This window comes from Amia ocellicauda, chromosome 14 (assembly GCF_036373705.1).
Source record: "Amia ocellicauda isolate fAmiCal2 chromosome 14, fAmiCal2.hap1, whole genome shotgun sequence".
Classification (NCBI taxonomy): Eukaryota; Metazoa; Chordata; class Actinopteri; order Amiiformes; family Amiidae; genus Amia; species Amia ocellicauda.
The window spans coordinates 20,186,806-20,206,237 of record NC_089863.1 but is presented as its reverse complement, the minus strand read 5'-3'; the positions used below and the strand labels follow the sequence as shown (position 1 = coordinate 20,206,237).

General features: G+C 36.1%; 1 protein-coding gene across 10 annotated transcripts in view; it reads right to left on the bottom strand.

The window, feature by feature from the left end:
• Positions 1 to 14,051, bottom strand: part of LOC136767742 (uncharacterized) — an 83,418-nt gene extending 69,367 nt beyond the window's left edge. For 4 of the 10 annotated variants that reach the window (XM_066721698.1, XM_066721700.1, XM_066721701.1 and 1 more), the window contains exons 1-10: positions 13,819 to 14,048; positions 11,715 to 11,798; positions 9,867 to 9,971; positions 8,591 to 8,662; positions 7,212 to 7,295; positions 5,857 to 5,961; positions 4,701 to 4,784; positions 2,722 to 2,805; positions 1,384 to 1,488; positions 228 to 311 (exon numbers count right to left, since the gene is read on the bottom strand). In XM_066721698.1, coding sequence (XP_066577795.1) covers positions 228 to 311; positions 1,384 to 1,488; positions 2,722 to 2,805; positions 4,701 to 4,784; positions 5,857 to 5,961; positions 7,212 to 7,295; positions 8,591 to 8,662; positions 9,867 to 9,971; positions 11,715 to 11,798; positions 13,819 to 13,933 — 922 coding nt within the window. In that variant the 5' untranslated portion in view covers positions 13,934 to 14,048. Of the gene's footprint in view, positions 1 to 227; positions 312 to 1,383; positions 1,489 to 2,721; positions 2,806 to 4,700; positions 4,785 to 5,856; positions 5,962 to 7,211; positions 7,296 to 8,590; positions 8,663 to 9,866; positions 9,972 to 11,694; positions 11,799 to 13,818 lie in introns of those variants that run through there. The other 6 variants (XM_066721702.1, XM_066721699.1, XM_066721703.1 and 3 more) reach the window with 4 other exon arrangements.
• Positions 14,052 to 19,432: the final 5,381 nt, after the last annotated feature.

Sequence of the window (19,432 nt, the reverse complement as noted above, 5' to 3'; positions counted from 1 at the left end):
AATAATTATAACCAGTAGGGTTTGTAAGTTAAGTTTAAAATTAAATAAGGAACTCATTATAGACATCAATGACATGTAAGAAAAGTATTACTTCAATTAATAAGAATTAAGTAACTGAGACCTTGGATGGAACAAAGACCATCAGGGTAGCGGCTCCTCTAGGACCAGGGCTGAGAACCACTGAGATAATTAACCTGTCTCCATTAATCATGTACATGAATACAAACCATCATAGCTGGCATTCAAACTGTTGTATCTGCTCTGTAGATTGGAGATTTCAATCCCCTTGTTCTGCAGCTGCTTCCCCAGTTCTGAGTGACAAAGACAACAGATTAACATTTTAGAGCACAGTATGACATCATGGACCAATGGCTCACATGAGGTTTGCAGCTCATAAAATCCCTCCTTGACAAACCTTAAATTAACAAATTAACCAAATCGAGGCAATTCACAAAATAGAGAAAATAAAAAAAAGACTCTGGGGTCTCCTATATTCAGCATTTTCTCATACACATTTGATTTATGGTGCAAATGCATATATTATATATTTTACACTAGTCTCCACATTTACTCAAAATCTTGGTAAATCAACTCATCTCCATAATTCTTCTAAACCTGACCGTCACCTTTTCAGTGTCAAACATAATTAAGCACTGGCCACCCGTATCCTTTTTCTTACAGCAGGTAGTGGAAATAATTTCTTGCATCCTTTTCCTGTCAAGGTAGTGAGTATGTCAGTGTCTTTGAACTGCTTGATGATGGACACTGAAGTGGACACTGATAGGTTCTGCTTTTTGTGATTTTACTTTTAATAGACATTACCCAACTTGGGGAAGTCAATAACCCTTTGCCTGTTTTTGGACAGTTCTCTGACTTCGACCATGACATTAAATGCTAATAATAAATCGCTACTGTGTCAAACATCCCTTTATACCCTGAGGGAACAGGGCAGCTTTGGAAACTTCAATAAAAGTCCAGACTCTTCCTATTATCCTCCAGACAACAGAGAGTTGACACAGAATTGGTTTCATTAGATTTCATTTTGTAATACATAAAGGTGTGAATCACAGTTTTTTTTCAGAAACATGCCTTTATTCATAAAACATTTGATGTTGCTATGTGCAGTGTTGTAAGTATGAATATTTCTGTTATTTTAGAAAGAAATTGCAAAATTACATTTAATTCAATTTGTAGAGCATATAAATAAATGTGGAGGCCACTGCATATATGTGGGTGTATATATAGTGCATCTAGCATTTTACAAGACAATCCCAAAATACAAGCAGACATCACTCACTGCAGTTTGCAGTTGTTTATGTGTGTCTCTATGTGTAGAGGACAACTGGATTGTAATGAAGTAGGCACTGCTATCTGAATATTCACCAGTGTTGGATTCTGTCATAGTCTTGTGGTTTCTCAGTAAGTCTGAATGCTCTTGCAGAAGGTTGGAATGGTTTGTCTCAAGGGTCTCCTGTTCTCTCTGCAGTTCTGCATGGGAGACAGAAGAGGGTTAAACTGGTCTGAGAGGATTTCATGCTGAGCAAAGGCCAGATTTGACACAGGAGATGTCTTGCCTTCATATTGCATTAAGTTTCTGCAATTTGGAGAATTTAAGCTCCTTATTCTGCAGGTCCTTCCTCACTCTTGGTCAATAGAGATATTTTATTGTTTGAAAGTGCAGGACGACACATTTATTGAAACAATTGAATTGGATTAATTTGATAGTACAGATGGTTAGAATGATCCTGAGATAATCTCTGAAATAATTCAATCACAATTCAAAGTAAGTGTGAATTCAAAGGAAAATAAATTAAATTAAACCTTTTTCTCATACTTAGGTCAACTCGAGATGACTCAAGTGCTCATAAGCACAGATTAATTTTTCATAACTGGAGGTGAGGCTCTGTCTGAATTAAATCATATTTTGCCAAAACTCCCCAGCATTCAAGTTCTCATGATTTGAGCAGGGGAACAATGTAACAGTGCAGGGTGGGCTGCCATCAATATCAGACACAGACCTCCCAGCTCTTCCTGTACATTCACTGCAGAGTCCTGGGGGTCCCTGACTGGGTTCTAATTTTCAAACTGATTGCAGTGGTCTGATGTTTATTTAATTAGTTAAGGATAGAGCAGATGTGCCTGTGCTCATTCAGTCATCTTTATTCTCTCTCCACTCCACTCTGTCCCTGATCCCCCTCCCCACCAGGTGGGAGCGTATCAACATGTATTACACTGATGCCTGTCAATATTATAAACGGGTGACAACAGAAGACAAAAGAAATATAAAAGTCTGGTTATAAAAAAAAAAGTTTACATTTCAGTTGTATTAAGACCTTTGGAAAGTCTTCAATTTCTACTGCTCAACTCACACATGTTTAACTGTGCAGTTAAGTCAGTGGCTCTCAACCCTGGTCCTGTAGAGCCCCCTACCCTGCTCACTCTCAACTCAATGAACTATTCATTGAACTAATAATTTCCTACATCATAGCCTTTAAATAATTATAACCAGTAGGGTTTGTAAGTTAAGTTTAAAATTAAATAAGGAACTCATTATAGACATCAATGACATGTAAGAAAAGTATTACTTCAATTAATAAGAATTAAGTAACTGAGACCTTGGATGGAACAAAGACCATCAGGGTAGCGGCTCCTCTAGGACCAGGGTTGAGAACCACTGAGATAATTAACCTGTCTCCATTAATCATGTACATGAATACAAACCATCATAGCTGGCATTCAAACTGTTGTATCTGCTCTGTAGATTGGAGATTTCAATCCCCTTGTTCTGCAGCTGCTTCCCCAGTTCTGAGTGACAAAGACAACAGATTAACATTTTAGAGCACAGTATGACATCATGGACCAATGGCTCACATGAGGTTTGCAGCTCATAAAATCCCTCCTTGACAAACCTTAAATTAACAAATTAACCAAATCGAGGCAATTCACAAAATAGAGAAAATAAAAAAAAGACTCTGGGGTCTCCTATATTCAGCATTTTCTCATACACATTTGATTTATGGTGCAAATGCATATATTATATATTTTACACTAGTCTCCACATTTACTCAAAATCTTGGTAAATCAACTCATCTCCATAATTCTTCTAAACCTGACCGTCACCTTTTCAGTGTCAAACATAATTAAGCACTGGCCACCCGTATCCTTTTTCTTACAGCAGGTAGTGGAAATAATTTCTTGCATCCTTTTCCTGTCAAGGTAGTGAGTATGTCAGTGTCTTTGAACTGCTTGATGATGGACACTGAAGTGGACACTGATAGGTTCTGCTTTTTGTGATTTTACATTTAATAGACAATACCCAACTTGGGGAAGTCAATAACCCTTTGCCTGTTTTTGGACAGTTCTCTGACTTCGACCATGACATTAAATGCTAATAATAAATCGCTTCTGTGTCCAACATCCTTTTATACCCTGAGGGAACAGTGCAGCTTTGGAAACTTCAATAAAAGTCCAGACTCTTCCTATTATCCTCCAGACAACAGAGAGTTGACACAGAATTGGTTTCATTAGATTTCATTTTGTAATACATAAAGGTGTGAATCACAGTTTTTTTTCAGAAACATGCCTTTATTCATAAAACATTTGATGTTGCTATGTGCAGTGTTGTAAGTATGAATATTTCTGTTATTTTAGAAAGAAATTGCAAAATTACATTTAATTCAATTTGTAGAGCATATAAATAAATGTGGAGGCCACTGCATATATGTGGGTGTATATATAGTGCATCTAGCATTTTACAAGACAATCCCAATTGTCCCAATTGAAAATAAATTAAATTAAACCTTTTTCTCATACTTAGGTCAACTCGAGATGACTCAAGTGCTCATAAGCACAGATTAATTTTTCATAACTGGAGGTGAGGCTCTGTCTGAATTAAATCATATTTTGCCAAAACTCCCCAGCATTCAAGTTCTCATGATTTGAGCAGGGGAACAATGTAACAGTGCAGGGTGGGCTGCCATCAATATCAGACACAGACCTCCCAGCTCTTCCTGTACATTCACTGCAGAGTCCTGGGGGTCCCTGACTGGGTTCTAATTTTCAAACTGATTGCAGTGGTCTGATGTTTATTTAATTAGTTAAGGATAGAGCAGATGTGCCTGTGCTCATTCAGTCATCTTTATTCTCTCTCCACTCCACTCTGTCCCTGATCCCCCTCCCCACCAGGTGGCAGCGTATCAACATGTATTACACTGATGCCTGTCAATATTATAAACGGGTGACAACAGAAGACAAGTGAAATATAAAAGTCTGGTTATAAAAAAAAAAGTTTACATTTCAGTTGTATTAAGACCTTTGGAAAGTCTTCAATATCTACTGCTCAACTCACACCTGTTTAACTGTGCAGTTAAGTCAGTGGCTCTCAACCCTGGTCCTGTAGAGCCCCCTACCCTGCTCACTCTCAACTCAATGAACTATTCATTGAACTAATAATTTCCTACATCATAGCCTTTAAATAATTATAACCAGTAGGGTTTGTAAGTTAAGTTTAAAATTAAATAAGGAACTCATTATAGACATCAATGACATGTAAGAAAAGTATTACTTCAATTAATAAGAATTAAGTAACTGAGACCTTGGATGGAACAAAGACCATCAGGGTAGCGGCTCCTCTAGGACCACGGTTGAGAACCACTGAGCTAATTAACCTGTCTCCATTAATCATGTACATGAATACAAACCATCATAGCTGGCATTCAAACTGTTGTATCTGCTCTGTAGATTGGAGATTTCAATCCCCTTGTTCTGCAGCTGCTTCCCCAGTTCTGAGTGACAAAGACAACAGATTAACATTTTAGAGCACAGTATGACATCATGGACCAATGGCTCACATGAGGTTTGCAGCTCATAAAATCCCTCATTGACAAACCTTAAATTAACAAATTAACCAAATCGAGGCAATTCACAAAATAGAGAAAATAAAAAAAAGACTCGGGGGTCTCCTATATTCAGCATTTTCTCATACACATTTGATTTATGGTGCAAATGCATATATTATATATTTTACACTAGTCTCCACATTTACTCAAAATCTTGGTAAATCAACTCATCTCCATATTTCTTCTAAACCTGACCGTCACCTTTTCAGTGTCAAACATAATTAAGCACTGGCCACCCGTATCCTTTTTCTTACAGCAGGTAGTGGAAATAATTTCTTGCATCCTTTTCCTGTCAAGGTAGTGAGTATGTCAGTGCCTTTGAACTGCTTGATGATGGACACTGAAGTGGACACTGATAGGTTCTGCTTTTTGTGATTTTACTTTTAATAGACAATACCCAACTTGGGGAAGTCAATAACCCTTTGCCTGTTTTTGGACAGTTCTCTGACTTCGACCATGACATTAAATGCTAATAATAAATCGCTACTGTGTCCAACATCCTTTTATACCCTGAGGGAACAGGGCAGCTTTGGAAACTTCAATAAAAGTCCAGACTCTTCCTATTATCCTCCAGACAACAGAGAGTTGACACAGAATTGCTTTCATGAGATTTCATTTTGTAATACATACAGGTGTGAATCACTGTTGTTTTTCAGAAACATGCCTTTATTCATAAAACATTTGATGTTGCTATGTGCAGTGTTGTAAGTATGAATATTTCTGTTATTTTAGAAAGAAATTGCAAAATTACATTTAATTCAATTTGTAGAGCATATAAATAAATGTGGAGGCCACTGTATATATGTGGGTGTATATATAGTGCATCTAGCATTTTACAAGACAATCCCAAAATACAAGCAGACATCACTCACTGCAGTTTGCAGTTGTTTATGTGTGTCTCTATGTGTAGAGGACAACTGGATTGTAATGAAGTAGGCACTGCTATCTGAATATTCACCAGTGTTGGATTCTGTCATAGTCTTGTGGTTTCTCAGTAAGTCTGAATGCTCTTGCAGAAGGTTGGAATGGTTTGTCTCAAGGGTCTCCTGTTCTCTCTGCAGTTCTGCATGGGAGACAGAAGAGGGTTAAACTGGTCTGAGAGGATTTCATGCTGAGCAAAGGCCAGATTTGACACAGGAGATGTCTTGCCTTCATATTGCATTAAGTTTCTGCAATTTGGAGAATTTAAGCTCCTTATTCTGCAGGTCCTTCCTCACTCTTGGTCAATAGAGATATTTTATTGTTTGAAAGTGCAGGACGACACATTTATTGAAACAATTGAATTTGATTAATTTGATAGTACAGATGGTTAGAATGATCCTGAGATAATCTCTGAAATAATTCAATCACAATTCAAAGTAAGTGTGAATTCAAAGGAAAATAAATTAAATTAAACCTTTTTCTCATACTTAGGTCAACTCGAGATGACTCAAGTGCTCATAAGCACAGATTAATTTGTCATAACTGGAGGTGAGGCTCTGTCTGAATTAAATCATATTTTGCCAAAACTCCCCAGCATTCAAGTTCTCATGATTTGAGCAGGGGAACAATGTAACAGTGCAGGGTGGGCTGCCATCAATATCAGACACAGACCTCCCAGCTCTTCCTGTACATTCACTGCAGAGTCCTGGGGGTCCCTGACTGGGTTCTAATTTTCAAACTGATTGCAGTGGTCTGATGTTTATTTAATTAGTTAAGGATAGAGCAGATGTGCCTGTGCTCATTCAGTCATCTTTATTCTCTCTCCACTCCACTCTGTCCCTGATCCCCCTCCCCACCAGGTGGCAGCGTATCAACATGTATTACACTGATGCCTGTCAATATTATAAACTGGTGACAACAGAAGACAAGTGAAATATAAAAGTCTGATAATAAAATAAAAAAGTTTACATTTCAGTTGTATTAAGACCTTTGGAAAGTCTTCAATTTCTACTGCTCAACTCACACCTGTTTAATTGTGCAGTTAAGTCAGTGGCTCTCAACCCTGGTCCTGTAGAGCCCCCTACCCTGCTCACTCTCAACTCAGCTCTCAATTAGTTAAGTGAACTTTTAATTGATCTAATAATTTCCTAAATCATAGCCTTTTAATAATTATAAACAATAGGGTTTGTAAGTTAAGTTTAAAATTGTATAAGGAACTCATTATAGACATCAATGACATGTAAGAAAATTATTACTTCAATTAATAAGAATTAAGTAACTGAGACCTTGGATGGAACAAAGACCATCAGGGTAGCGGCTCCTCCAGGACCAGGGCTGAGAACCACTGAGCTAATTAACCTGTCTCCATTAATCATGTACATGAATACAAACCATCACAGCTGGCATTCAAACTGTTGTATCTGCTCTGTAGATTGGAGATTTCAATCCCCTTGTTCTGCAGCTGCATCCTCAGTTCTGAGTGACAAAGACAACAGATTAACATTTTAGAGCACAGTATGACATCATGGACCAATGGCTCACACGACGTTTGCAGCTTATAAAATTCCTCATTGACAAACCTTAAATTGACAAATTAACCAAGTCCAGGCAATTCACAAAATAGAGAAAATAATAAAGAATGACTCTGGGGTCTCCTCCAGTCAGCTTTTTTTCATACACATTTGACTTGTGGTGAAAATGCATATATTATATATTTTACACTAGTCTCCACATTTACTCATACCCTTGGTAAATCAACCCATCTCCATATTTCTTCTAAACCTGAGCTGCACCTTTTCAGTGTCAAACATAATTAAGCACTCGCCACCCGTATCCTTTTTCTTACAGCAGGTAGTGGAATATTTTCTTGCATCCTTTTCCTGTCAAGGTAGTGAGTATGTCAGTGCCTTTGAACTGCTTGATGATGGACACTGAAGTGGACACTGATAGGTTCTGCTTTTTGTGATTTTACTTTTAATAGACATTACCCAACTTGGGGAAGTCAATAACCCTTTGCCTGTTTTTGGACAGTTCTCTGACTTCGACCATGACATTAAATGCTAATAATAAATCGCTACTGTGTCCAACATCCTTTTATACCCTGAGGGAACAGGGCACCTTTGGAAACTTCAATAAAAGTTCCAGACTCTTCCTATTATCCTCCAGACAACAGAGAGTTGACACAGGTTTGCTTTCATGAGATTTCATTTTGTAATACATACAGGTGTGAATCACTGTTTTAAGAAACATGGCTTTGATTCATTAAAGATGTTTCTATGTGCAGTGTTGAAACTATACAAGAATTGAAATTGAAATTGAACAATTACAATCAAGGATATGAATAAATGTGGAGGGCACTGTGTGTGTATATATTATATTTAGCATTTTACTTCAACAGAAAATAGTACAAATACAGCTGTTAGAGCTCATTCAGAGATTTATTTGTGCTTAAATAACCTAAAATATTCTGTGCAGGAAACCCCTTTATGGAACTGGAACAATGTAATTCATCAGTAGTATATACAGAGTTTAACAGTTTCAAAGTAAAATCTAAACTTATTATTTAAAAAAATGTTCTTTATTTTTCTTAGATTTTTGTTTGTGATTTGACCCATGTCCATTCCTCAGATATGTAACATTTTTACATTGCTCTTGATGTTTTGAATTATAATTTAAACAAACTCATTAGAATTCTTAACAGTATTTTATTATTGTGTTGAACACATATAAACACATATAAATGACAAGCATAGATAAGTGGATGTGATTACCAGATATCTGAGCGGCGTTGTTCTCCTGCAGCTCCTTCAGCTCACTCTGCAGCGCTGTCACAGTTTGCTGGTCTACAGAAATGAGGTAGGAAGAAAACAAATAATTGTCTATATATAAATAGATAAATAGATAGAAAAAAAACCAATATATTTATTATTGCTATCGGGGAACACTTTTATGGTCCAGCTCACTCTGTAGTGCTGATGCGGTTTGCTTTTGTACTGAACTGCAGTAAACTGGAAATATAGGGAAAAAAGTATTTGATCCCCTGCTGATTTTGTACGTTTGCCCACTGACAAAGAAATGATAAGTCTATAATTTTAATGGTAGGTGTATTTTAACAGTGAGAGACAGAATAACAACAGAAAAATACAGAAAAATACATTTAAAAAAAGTTATAAATTGATTTGCATGTTAATGAGTGAAATAAGTATTTGATCCCCAATCAATCAGCAAGATTTCTGGCTCCCAGGTGTCTTTTATACAGGTAACGAGCTGAGATTAGGAGCACTCTCTTAAAGTGAAAATCTGTGGAGGGAGCTGAAGGTTAGAGTTGCCAAACCTTAATGACTTGGAGAGGATCTGCAAAGAGGAGTGGGACAAAATCCCTCCTGAGATGTGTGCAAACCTGGTGGCCAACTACAAGAAACGTCTGACCTCTGTGATTGCCAACAAGGGTTTTGCCACCAAGTACTAAGTCGAAGGGGTCAAATACTTATTTCACTCATTAACATGCAAATCAATTTATAACTTTTTTGAAATGCATTTTTCTGGATTTTTTTGTTGTTATTCTGTCTCTCACTGTTAAAATACACCTACCATTAAAATTATAGACTGATCATTTCTTTGTCAGTGGGCAAACATACAAAATCAGCAAGGGATCAAATACTTTTTTCCCCCACTGTAGTTAGAAAGCAAAAACGATACAATGATTGCTTTTGAGGAACACTCTTTTGATCTTGCTACAGTGTCAGAAGGACACCATTCCACCGTTCAGTTACAACGCTTTGCAATTCTGTTCCTAATTTAGATTATTGTAATGTAAGTTATCACAGTTGCATTAGGCATTGAACTAAGTGTTACATTTGTTGTAAATGTCTGAAAGCTGCACTCTATTGATTGAAAGTGAGTGGTGCCACATGCCAAAGTAAAGCTGCTCAGGTCACATCACACTGTCTCTATCAGCACAGCTGCAATATTCCTCACTGTCAGCCTGCTGTCCAGTCCAGAGTGGGAGCAGCTCTGACAGTGATCTCCTGATTGTTCAATACTCACAGTACACAGCCAGTCCAGAGATGAGAGTGAGGATCCACACACAGACAAGGAGCAGTGAGATCCTCTTGCACAGAGACACTCTCCCATCACTGCTCTTCTGAGTTCCTGAAGAAAGAAATATATCACTTTAAAACCTATTTGTAAAATAATCATATTGACAATGGTTTTTAATTGATTCAGTATGGCTCTGTATTTCAGATAGAGAGAATACTAAAAAGAGGGCAGACGGGAACTGCAACATGGGTAGAGGAAAGTCAGTGCCACAGACTCAGATACTCTAATGCCATGGACAGTTTGACGGCGGGGGATATTCCCAGCAGTACCAGATAACAGTGAGGACACTGGGAGCAGCCAACTGAGGGTCAGAACATCCTGACAGGATAAGTACAAAGGATTCAGGAAGCAAGACCTTTCATTTTCCAGCGACAATTAGATAGACTGGATAGGATCCTTGGATCACTTAGTTATTAATGGACACCAAACGAACACGATTGTGAACTTTCTTATGTTCTAACCGGGAATGTTTTGGAATAGTGCAAGGAAACTGCTAGTATATATTAAACAAATGCTTACATGACAAAATAGAATGAAGACAGTTTGTTTCCTAGTGGCAATTTTCTTTTCATACTTTTGACAATTTGGTCCTTAATAGCATGTCAGAATTAAATACATTTTACAGCGGCTCAAAGATGATGCATTTAATTAGTATGTAATTCATATTAAGATTATTAAAGAGAATACTCTGTCAAAATACTGTGAAATGCTGTACTATTCCATGCAGTGTGGAATTTCTATCATATACAGACATTACAAAAATCAATCATATATTTATTTGTACATAACTGTTTTTTTTGCATTATTTACATAAATTATAGCCTACAGCATCAGTTTATAGAAATGAGGCCCAATGTAAAACAATCAATTCAATTAACATTGATTATAGTGATACATTTAATTTAATTTGGATTATTTAAATTAAATATATTCACACCATTAGTTACATGTATTACATACAATAAGATGTTCTATGTCATTGCATGTATTACTGTACTTTATTAAATAAAAGGGAGGGCAGGGTTGTGTGCGTTATTTTTAGATGTACAATTGATTACGTCTACCGACAGGCATGTGGAAATTATGGGTAGATTCTGTAATCTATTAATATTAAACGTGAAACTGTATGCGTACGTTCATATTTGCATTTTTGCATACACACATCACGTATAACTTTTAATTTTAAAGTAGAGTATAAAAAACAAACCCGATAAATAAATAACCTAACATAAATGTGTATTCATTTGATAGTATCATATATTATTTAATAATCAGCATCCACCATACCGCTAGGAAATAATTATTCTACTTTAAAACGTAAGCGCAGTTTGATTCCAATAATGCAATGCATTCCCGGAGTTTCGCGGTCAATACACACAGTGGCCGCTAGGAAATGAGGTTTGGTCATATGAGTTGTTGTGTTTAAAAATACGCATGCGCAGCATTGCGTAGAAATCTATTATTTGCGCTGGTTGGTTCTCGAGTCCTGGTTGATGGGACTTAACTCCGTTTTGTGTAGGTACATACAAAATACACACAATTTTAAACACAGCTTGTATAGGAATGCACTGTACAACAGGGGGAAAACGCTTGATCTGAACATACTCTTTTGAACAGCCTTCAATGTATTGTGGCCTTATTACTTGGTCCGTCTATTACTCTATTTATAATTTGCATTCAGCACACGGTTGGGTGTTGTAGTGAGTTCTCTATTTTAAAGGGTAAATTGGCATACAAACTGGCTTTCCATTTTCTGAGAAAAAATGTTACTCACTCACTGCTTCACTGCTTTACCTTGGTTTGTCTTCTCAACTGATGAAATTTGGATTGTTTTCTGCGTTTTCCATAATGAAAAGAAGAAATAGTTTTTTCCGGTGCCTATAGGAAAAATGGGGAATTGTTACATGTATGGATGTATATACACACACCATCCACCCACACACATACATACATACACACACACCTCTATATAATTGTTGTTAAATCCAAAAGTTAGAGCAAAACTTTGACACACCCACTAGTAGCAAACTACAAATCTCAATACAATAGCGGTTACATTTATGATTAGAATAAAACAGAATTATACTTAAAATGCTAACCGCTAATTGAGAACAGTTCTGTAGTTTTCTATTAGCGGGTGGGTCAAAGTTTTGATTTAAGCCCAGCCCTTGACTATAAACAGGTTGTGGACGTCAAATTGAATGGATTTTGAATTTAAAAATATTGAACAAACATAGTCATAAGACCTTAAGAAAGTTTACAAATGAGAGGACGCCATTCGACCCATTCAATGATATCCCGCTGTTTTATAGGCTGTATGGCAGGTATTTAAATGTCACGATGAAATCAACAATAAAGCAGTATATATTCCCTTTTCAGTTGACCAGCTGTGGAAATTGCTCCGGTGTTTGTTACGTTTGCCCAGAAATGCACATAATTTGGGATTATATTTTTTTCAGTGGAATATTAACACGTACTCATATTGCTGCCACCCGGGAAAAAATAAATACAATAAATATGATGTTGCCACTAAAAAAAAAAAATGTAGTCCAAGCCACATTTGTAGTTCTTATGGGTAACCTCGCGATACGACAGAACTGGATAGGAACTGAATCTATATCGTTCCTGCGAATCGTTCTAGGCATGCGTCTCTTTAGTTAAAAGCCTGCTATACGTATTTGTGTTGTGTTGTCATGAAACAAAACCCACATGCTGCCACAAAATATACTAATTAGAAACATGCACCAGACAAAGTGCTAATAGCAAGTGTAGGCGGGGATCCCTGCTCGGGATTCGAACCTCCAACCACAAGACCCACAGCCACTAAAACGCAGAGGAGCCACTCCACCACAGTGGGGTATTAAACCCATGAATTCACAGCGTACTGACTTTTTGATGAGTGGCTAAGTCACTTGTAATGTGCTCGTACATCATATGATCCCCGTGTCACCAGGGATTGCAAGTGTGTCAGACATTGTCCACTTTTACTTTAACCTGGTCTAAAACATAAGGATATATTACAGTGTTTGAGTCACGTAGACGGAGCTGTGCTCAGTAGGAGAACGTTCAGAAGGGTTTTAATAGAAAACCATGTCCGCTTTACTTGAAGTGGCATTGCTTGTGATGTCAGAAATAGCTAAACACGGGAAGCTTCATGGGTATAAAATGAAGCACCTTAAATGCCTTGAACAGGGCTTGGTGGAAACTCAAGCTACCAGACACCTTCTTCACACACTGCATCCTGAAGGAGTGTTACAATGTCTCACACAAGTCATATGTTAGTGAGTTTATGAAGTTTCTATCCTTTCTATGCAGTTCTGTCGTATGGCGAGGTTACCCATAAGAACGAAAAATGGTCTTGGACTACATTGTTTTTCGTGACAAACATAATAAATAAATAAATAAATAAATAATCCTCTGGCAGAAAAACATCCCCAAAATAACAATATATATATATATATATATATATATATATATATATATATATATATATATAATTTGTTTTCCGGTGGCAGCAAATACACTTCCGTAACAAACAAATGCCTCTATCAAAACTAAATTAAATGTTGCCATTCATTACTTTATTTCCCTTATGCTTTTACAGGAGTTCATTTAATATCTGTAAATTTCAGCCTTTCGTTTTCTCTGCTTTTCTCTGGTGATAAATGGTCTGTTGACGACGTTATTGATTGCAATGTTTTTCTTTTTTTTTTTTTACTTCATGTTTAAGGTGTCTCGATGTTTCTTCTACAGCATCAATTGATTCAATTACAATATATATTCGTCGTAATTATATTTGTTCGGAGATTCAATTCTAACATAACAGACATTGAAACAAAGAGAGAATATTACACTCAGAAATGTTGACATTGTTTTTAGATTGGCTTCTGAACTGTACCTTTTGTTTTCAGGGATATCCCTGGATCAGGTGGTTGCCTATTCGATAGAGGTTGGAAGTTGAACGATGTAATTTCCAGATTGTCACGATTTATAACAGAAAAGTCCGTCTTCATATCGGTTATGGGTTGTTGCTGTCAGACTAAGTTGATCTGTGATATAAAGATAAAGTTTTTGTTGCTCAAGAACACACTGGCTGGGCTGCCAACTCACACTCCACTGGTTCCAGGAAATAATGTCAAACTCTAAGAGGGGAAGTGGTGGGGTGGGGTTCAGGATGCCGGAGTTTCCCTTAAAGTTTAAAGCCCTGTGTCATGCAGAGAATTTTTCTAAATAATTGGATTTTGTTTGTTTGTTGTTGTTGTATATATATATATATACACACACACACACACACACACACAATACTATTGTATCTTGTCTGTGACCAGTGATTGTTGCAACTCTAAGAGTTATCACCACCTGGAATAATTTTGCTGGATCACTACAGGAACCCCTTTTTGAAACCTCATACAAATTATATTTTCATGATTTTGCTTTTCTGTTAGCCCCCTTCCATTCAAATTGCATTCAGAGCAGTTGACATTAACAAACAAATGCTGGTTCGGCACACATTCATCAATGAATTATTCTGCAGTTTGTGCTATTTTGATGGCATCCTTTTTAAAAGTTATAATAGCTCTAATACAGGGGTGTCATAGGCCAGTCCTGGGGGTCACAGTGTCTGCTGGTTTTTGTTCTCCCAAGTTCTGAATTAATATCATTAGTGACTCTAGTAGGCTTATCTAAAACTTTCATATTTAATTTGTATAGCCAATCTTTTACAATTTGTTAATTACACAACACAGTGAACCCACAGAACATTCCAGAGTCTGGAGAGAAGTTAGGCCAATTAAGAAGCCAAGAGCCGGGCTGGAACAAAACCCAGCAGACACTGCAGCACTCTAGGACTGGACTCTGATACCCCTGCTATAATATATGGCAAGCCAGCTTATTATTTAGAAATATTAAATGCCTCAAAATGAAATTAAATGCATCTCTTAATGACTTGTATATGTTTCAAAAGATAACTCTAATGCATTCTGACATGACTCATTTAGATAATTTGACAATACCTAAAAATGAAAAAAAAAAATCCCTAAATTAAAAAAAAAAAATCCCTAAATTAAAAAAAAAAAATTGCATAATCAATCAATAAATAAAGGACATATTACTATTAATACACTGTTATTTTGTTTTTGTTTTCTGACTGAAGAATATATATTTAGTTATTTGTGGCTACTGTACTATGAGTTCATGAGTCAACAGCTGTTTATCAGCTGCACACAACTTCCTTTCTCACCACACTTTAAAACATGACATGCAGATCTTGCTAATTAAAGTGAGAACTTTGTCTTTCTTTGTCAGCTTCTATCTTGCCATAACTTTATGTGTGGATTTTCTATGATACATTAATTTAATGTAACGTTTTACTATAAGTACACTATGTGTAGCATGAATTTAAGTGGTACTATACATTGACACAAACTTGTCATGGACATGTATGGCTGCCAAGGGAACTAGTTTCCTTGTAATTACTGATGATGTGACTACTGACAAAAGCAGCAGGATGAATTCTGAAGTGTTTAGGGCTATAATATCTACTCAGATTCAGCCAAATGCATCAAAACTCATTGGACGGCACCTCACAGTGCAGATTGACAAGGATCCGAAGCATACTGCGAAAGCAACACAAGAAAGTGTACATTATAAACAATCTATTAACATGTAATTAATTATGTTATTCATTGTTATATGATTATTATAATTAAACTTTTTTGCTATAAAACATTATAATATTTAATAACATACTTAATAAAAGGTATTATAGCATGTAATTTTCATGCTGACATCAATCTATTATCATAATCTGCCATGCCACTTATTTGCTGCTTTTAAACATCTTATAATGCTATTTAACTACATATACTATAAGAAGACTGCATTATATGTAAGGAAAGCTTATAAGTGCCATTTATAAATCAGTTTTTCTGATGTATCTCTGAATTGTGATATGTTTTGGCTCTAAGTCTATTCTATGATATAGTATATCATGTCATTAAAAAACATACCCTACTTGAAAACTCAACTCTGAAACCAAAGGGAAATCAAAGGGAATGCCTGCTGCCACCTGTCAATTAATTGCTTTCATTTATAATAGTAAACACAAATGTAAACTCTAACATCATTATATAGACCTATGCCAAATATACAAGGTGTTAACAGCATTGTAAGCACAGACCCTCCTAAATCAAAATATACTATAAATGAATATAACAAATAATAAGCTGTTCTTAACCATTTATAAATCATTTTGCAACCCCTAAAGTGGTGCATAATTTCAATGTATAAGAGCATTATTGATATACACTCACCTAAAGGATTATTAGGAACACCATACTAATACTGTGTTTGACCCCCTTTCGCCTTCAGAACTGCCTTAATTCTACGTGGCATTGATTCAACAAGGTGCTGAAAGCATTCTTTAGAAATGTTGGCCCATATTGATAGGATAGCATCTTGCAGTTGATGGAGATTTGTGGGATGCACATCCAGGGCACGAAGCTCCCGTTCCACCACATCCCAAAGATGCTCTATTGGGTTGAGATCTGGTGACTGTGGGGGCCAGTTTAGTACAGTGAACTCATTGTCATGTTCAAGAAAGCAATTTGAAATGATTGGACCTTTGTGACATGGTGCATTATCCTGCTGGAAGTAGCCATCAGAGGATGGGTACATGGTGGTCATAAAGGGATGGACATGGTCAGAAACAATGCTCAGGTAGGCCGTGGCATTTAAACGATGCCCAATTGGCACTAAGGGGCCTAAAGTGTGCCAAGAAAACATCCCCCACACCATTACACCACCAGCACCAGCCTGCACAGTGGTAACAAGGCATGATGGATCCATGTTCTCATTCTGTTTACGCCAAATTCTGACTCTACCATCTGAATGTCTCAACAGAAATCGAGACTCATCAGACCAGGCAACATTTTTCCAGTGTGATTGGTTGATTAGATAATTGCATTAATGAGAAATTGAACAGGTGTTCCTAATAATCCTTTAGGTGAGTGTATATCTCAAAGTGTCTCATAATCAAGTTGTTAATAAAGTGCCGCTGTTGTTAAGCATTTATTAAACATTTTGCAACCCCTAAACTAAAGTGGTACACATTAATGTATAACAGCACTTTAAATGTGTATTTTTGAAAACAGGCCATATTTCAAAATTTAAACAAAAAAGGACACATAAAAATAAAGTGTTTTATTATTTTTATAGGAATAAGAAGTACCAACCTTGAAATATTAAATGTCATGTCTAAATTAGGTTAAGGTGGTATATATATATGGTTGATAATTTTATTAACTTCTTTCAGGAACTATTGATTCTGTAAATATCTTTTAAAAGTCTGTCAATAGTACCAGTTTTGTACTGATTAACCAGTGATAATACATTTAGAGAATTTAAAGAATTCTCTATTATGTGTCCTCAAAGATGCCAGATCTGATTTGGTGGTGGATAAAAAACAACTGGGTTAGCCAAATTGCCCCGTTATCTCTGTAGGATGTCTTCTGGATTTTCTCCTATACGAAAATGGCAATTAAAGCATCACCGAAACAGCAATCAGCCCATATTGCTATATTGTATCATATTGCTAAATTGTTATCATGTTTCACACCCACACATCCACACACACAGTGTACAGATACAGTGCTGTGCAAATGACTAACAAAGCAGTGCATTGCCATCTAATTATACATTATATACCCCTTTGATCACAAAAGGGAAAAAAAAAACATTTGCTTTAAACATTTAAACTAAACATCCATGTATTTAAATATACAAACACACCTATACACACACACACATACATATATATACACACACACAAACAAGTTACAAGTCTACCCATGCAGTTTGATATTCAAAAGCTTATTTATTTCAGTGTATCTCTATAGAAATTATGCAAACATCTAATGTGTTTAAAGTTAAATATATACAATGTTTCACTGTAAAAAATCCAGAACACTTTTTAGAACACATTTCTGCAACACTTTTTGGTGTTCATAATTAAACACTGTTGATGTTCAGTTAAATAACACTAGTGTTTTAAATAAAAACAGGATTATGTGTTTAAAATGTACATACATGTATGTACTTATAGCCTTGCAACAGTTTTTGAACACTTTTAGGTGTTTAATTTGATGTAGGTGTTCAGCTGCAGAACATGCTATTGACATTCAATTCTGGATTTGTCTGTGATAAAATAAATACAATTCACATTGCAAAATATCATTCATATTTTTACCAAACTATTGAAAACAGGTTATTTTAACACTCACATCCCCTTTCAGTCATCTAATTGTGCAGTTTCTTCAGATTGTTTAAATAAAAACATGGGACTTTTTTTTTCTTATTCAATTTTAACATTTTATTAGTCCTTATGTCCTGGATGCAGAACAAATGTGTTTTTTTACATGCAATACATCATTATCAAACTTTCTTTCCCCACAGTATTGAAGGCATTGTATGTAGATTTATATGATCACATGATGTTCTTTTAACCATATTTTGATGCAATTTGCTATTTTAAGTAATCTTTTTTTAAAAAAAGCTGTTAATTAACAAACAAAATTGTGTATTTTTACCTTAATGTTTGATAGAGCTGGTGATTCTATTTCACCTTATTTGTTATTTGAACATAAGAGCGAACCAGACATTAATCATTCGCCATTGAACTTAGCATAGGAAAAGTAAGGAAAAGATTAAATTTGTCTGTTCAGCCAATCCAACTTGAAATTCTTTTTCTGAAATGCCATAATACAACAGCAATTGCATTTCGTACAGGATAACTCCTTCTGTGAAAAGATGCATAGGATCCTGTAGAAGACACATAGACAATGGGAAATCTTTTATACTACAAAGGCTACTTGTATGATTGATTCCCCACAGCTTACTCCAGTACTGTTTTGCAGCAGGAGTCACAGTTTCTAAGTAAGAGCACCTATCCAAGTGTTGTGAAACACTGCGTTGTGGAAAAGATGAACTCTTGAAGTCTGTTTTAGTCTACTGAGATCACAGGTTCTACACACTTTTAAAGCAAAACCTACACCCTCTTTGAATCCACCTAGCCACTGAGCTGCTAGTGTATCGCATGGCACAGCAATTAGGTCACCTTCTAACAGAAGTTCTTGGTCCTGTGTAAAAGATCTGTAGTGCTTAGTTGTAAAGCGGCAGATGGTGCACTTTAAGTCGTTAATTTGCTCCATTGTGTTTATACAATCACATTTATGTTATCAATTCATATGGCAACTCAATGTCTCGCCGCTGTGACTGCGCATGCGCTGACTGGGTTTGAAGGCGGGCGACAGCCATTTGTAGGTAGTTTTACATTAAAACAAAACATAGTTGTAGTTGGTTTTAATTGAAACTGCCACACACGTTGGTAATATAGTGGGTAATTAGGCTAAATTGTTTACGTTAAATTATGTTAAACACATATGCCATTGCAGAGACTGGCCTTTTCAACGGTACCACGGCGCCAATTCATAACGATAATACTAACTCCTGTAGAC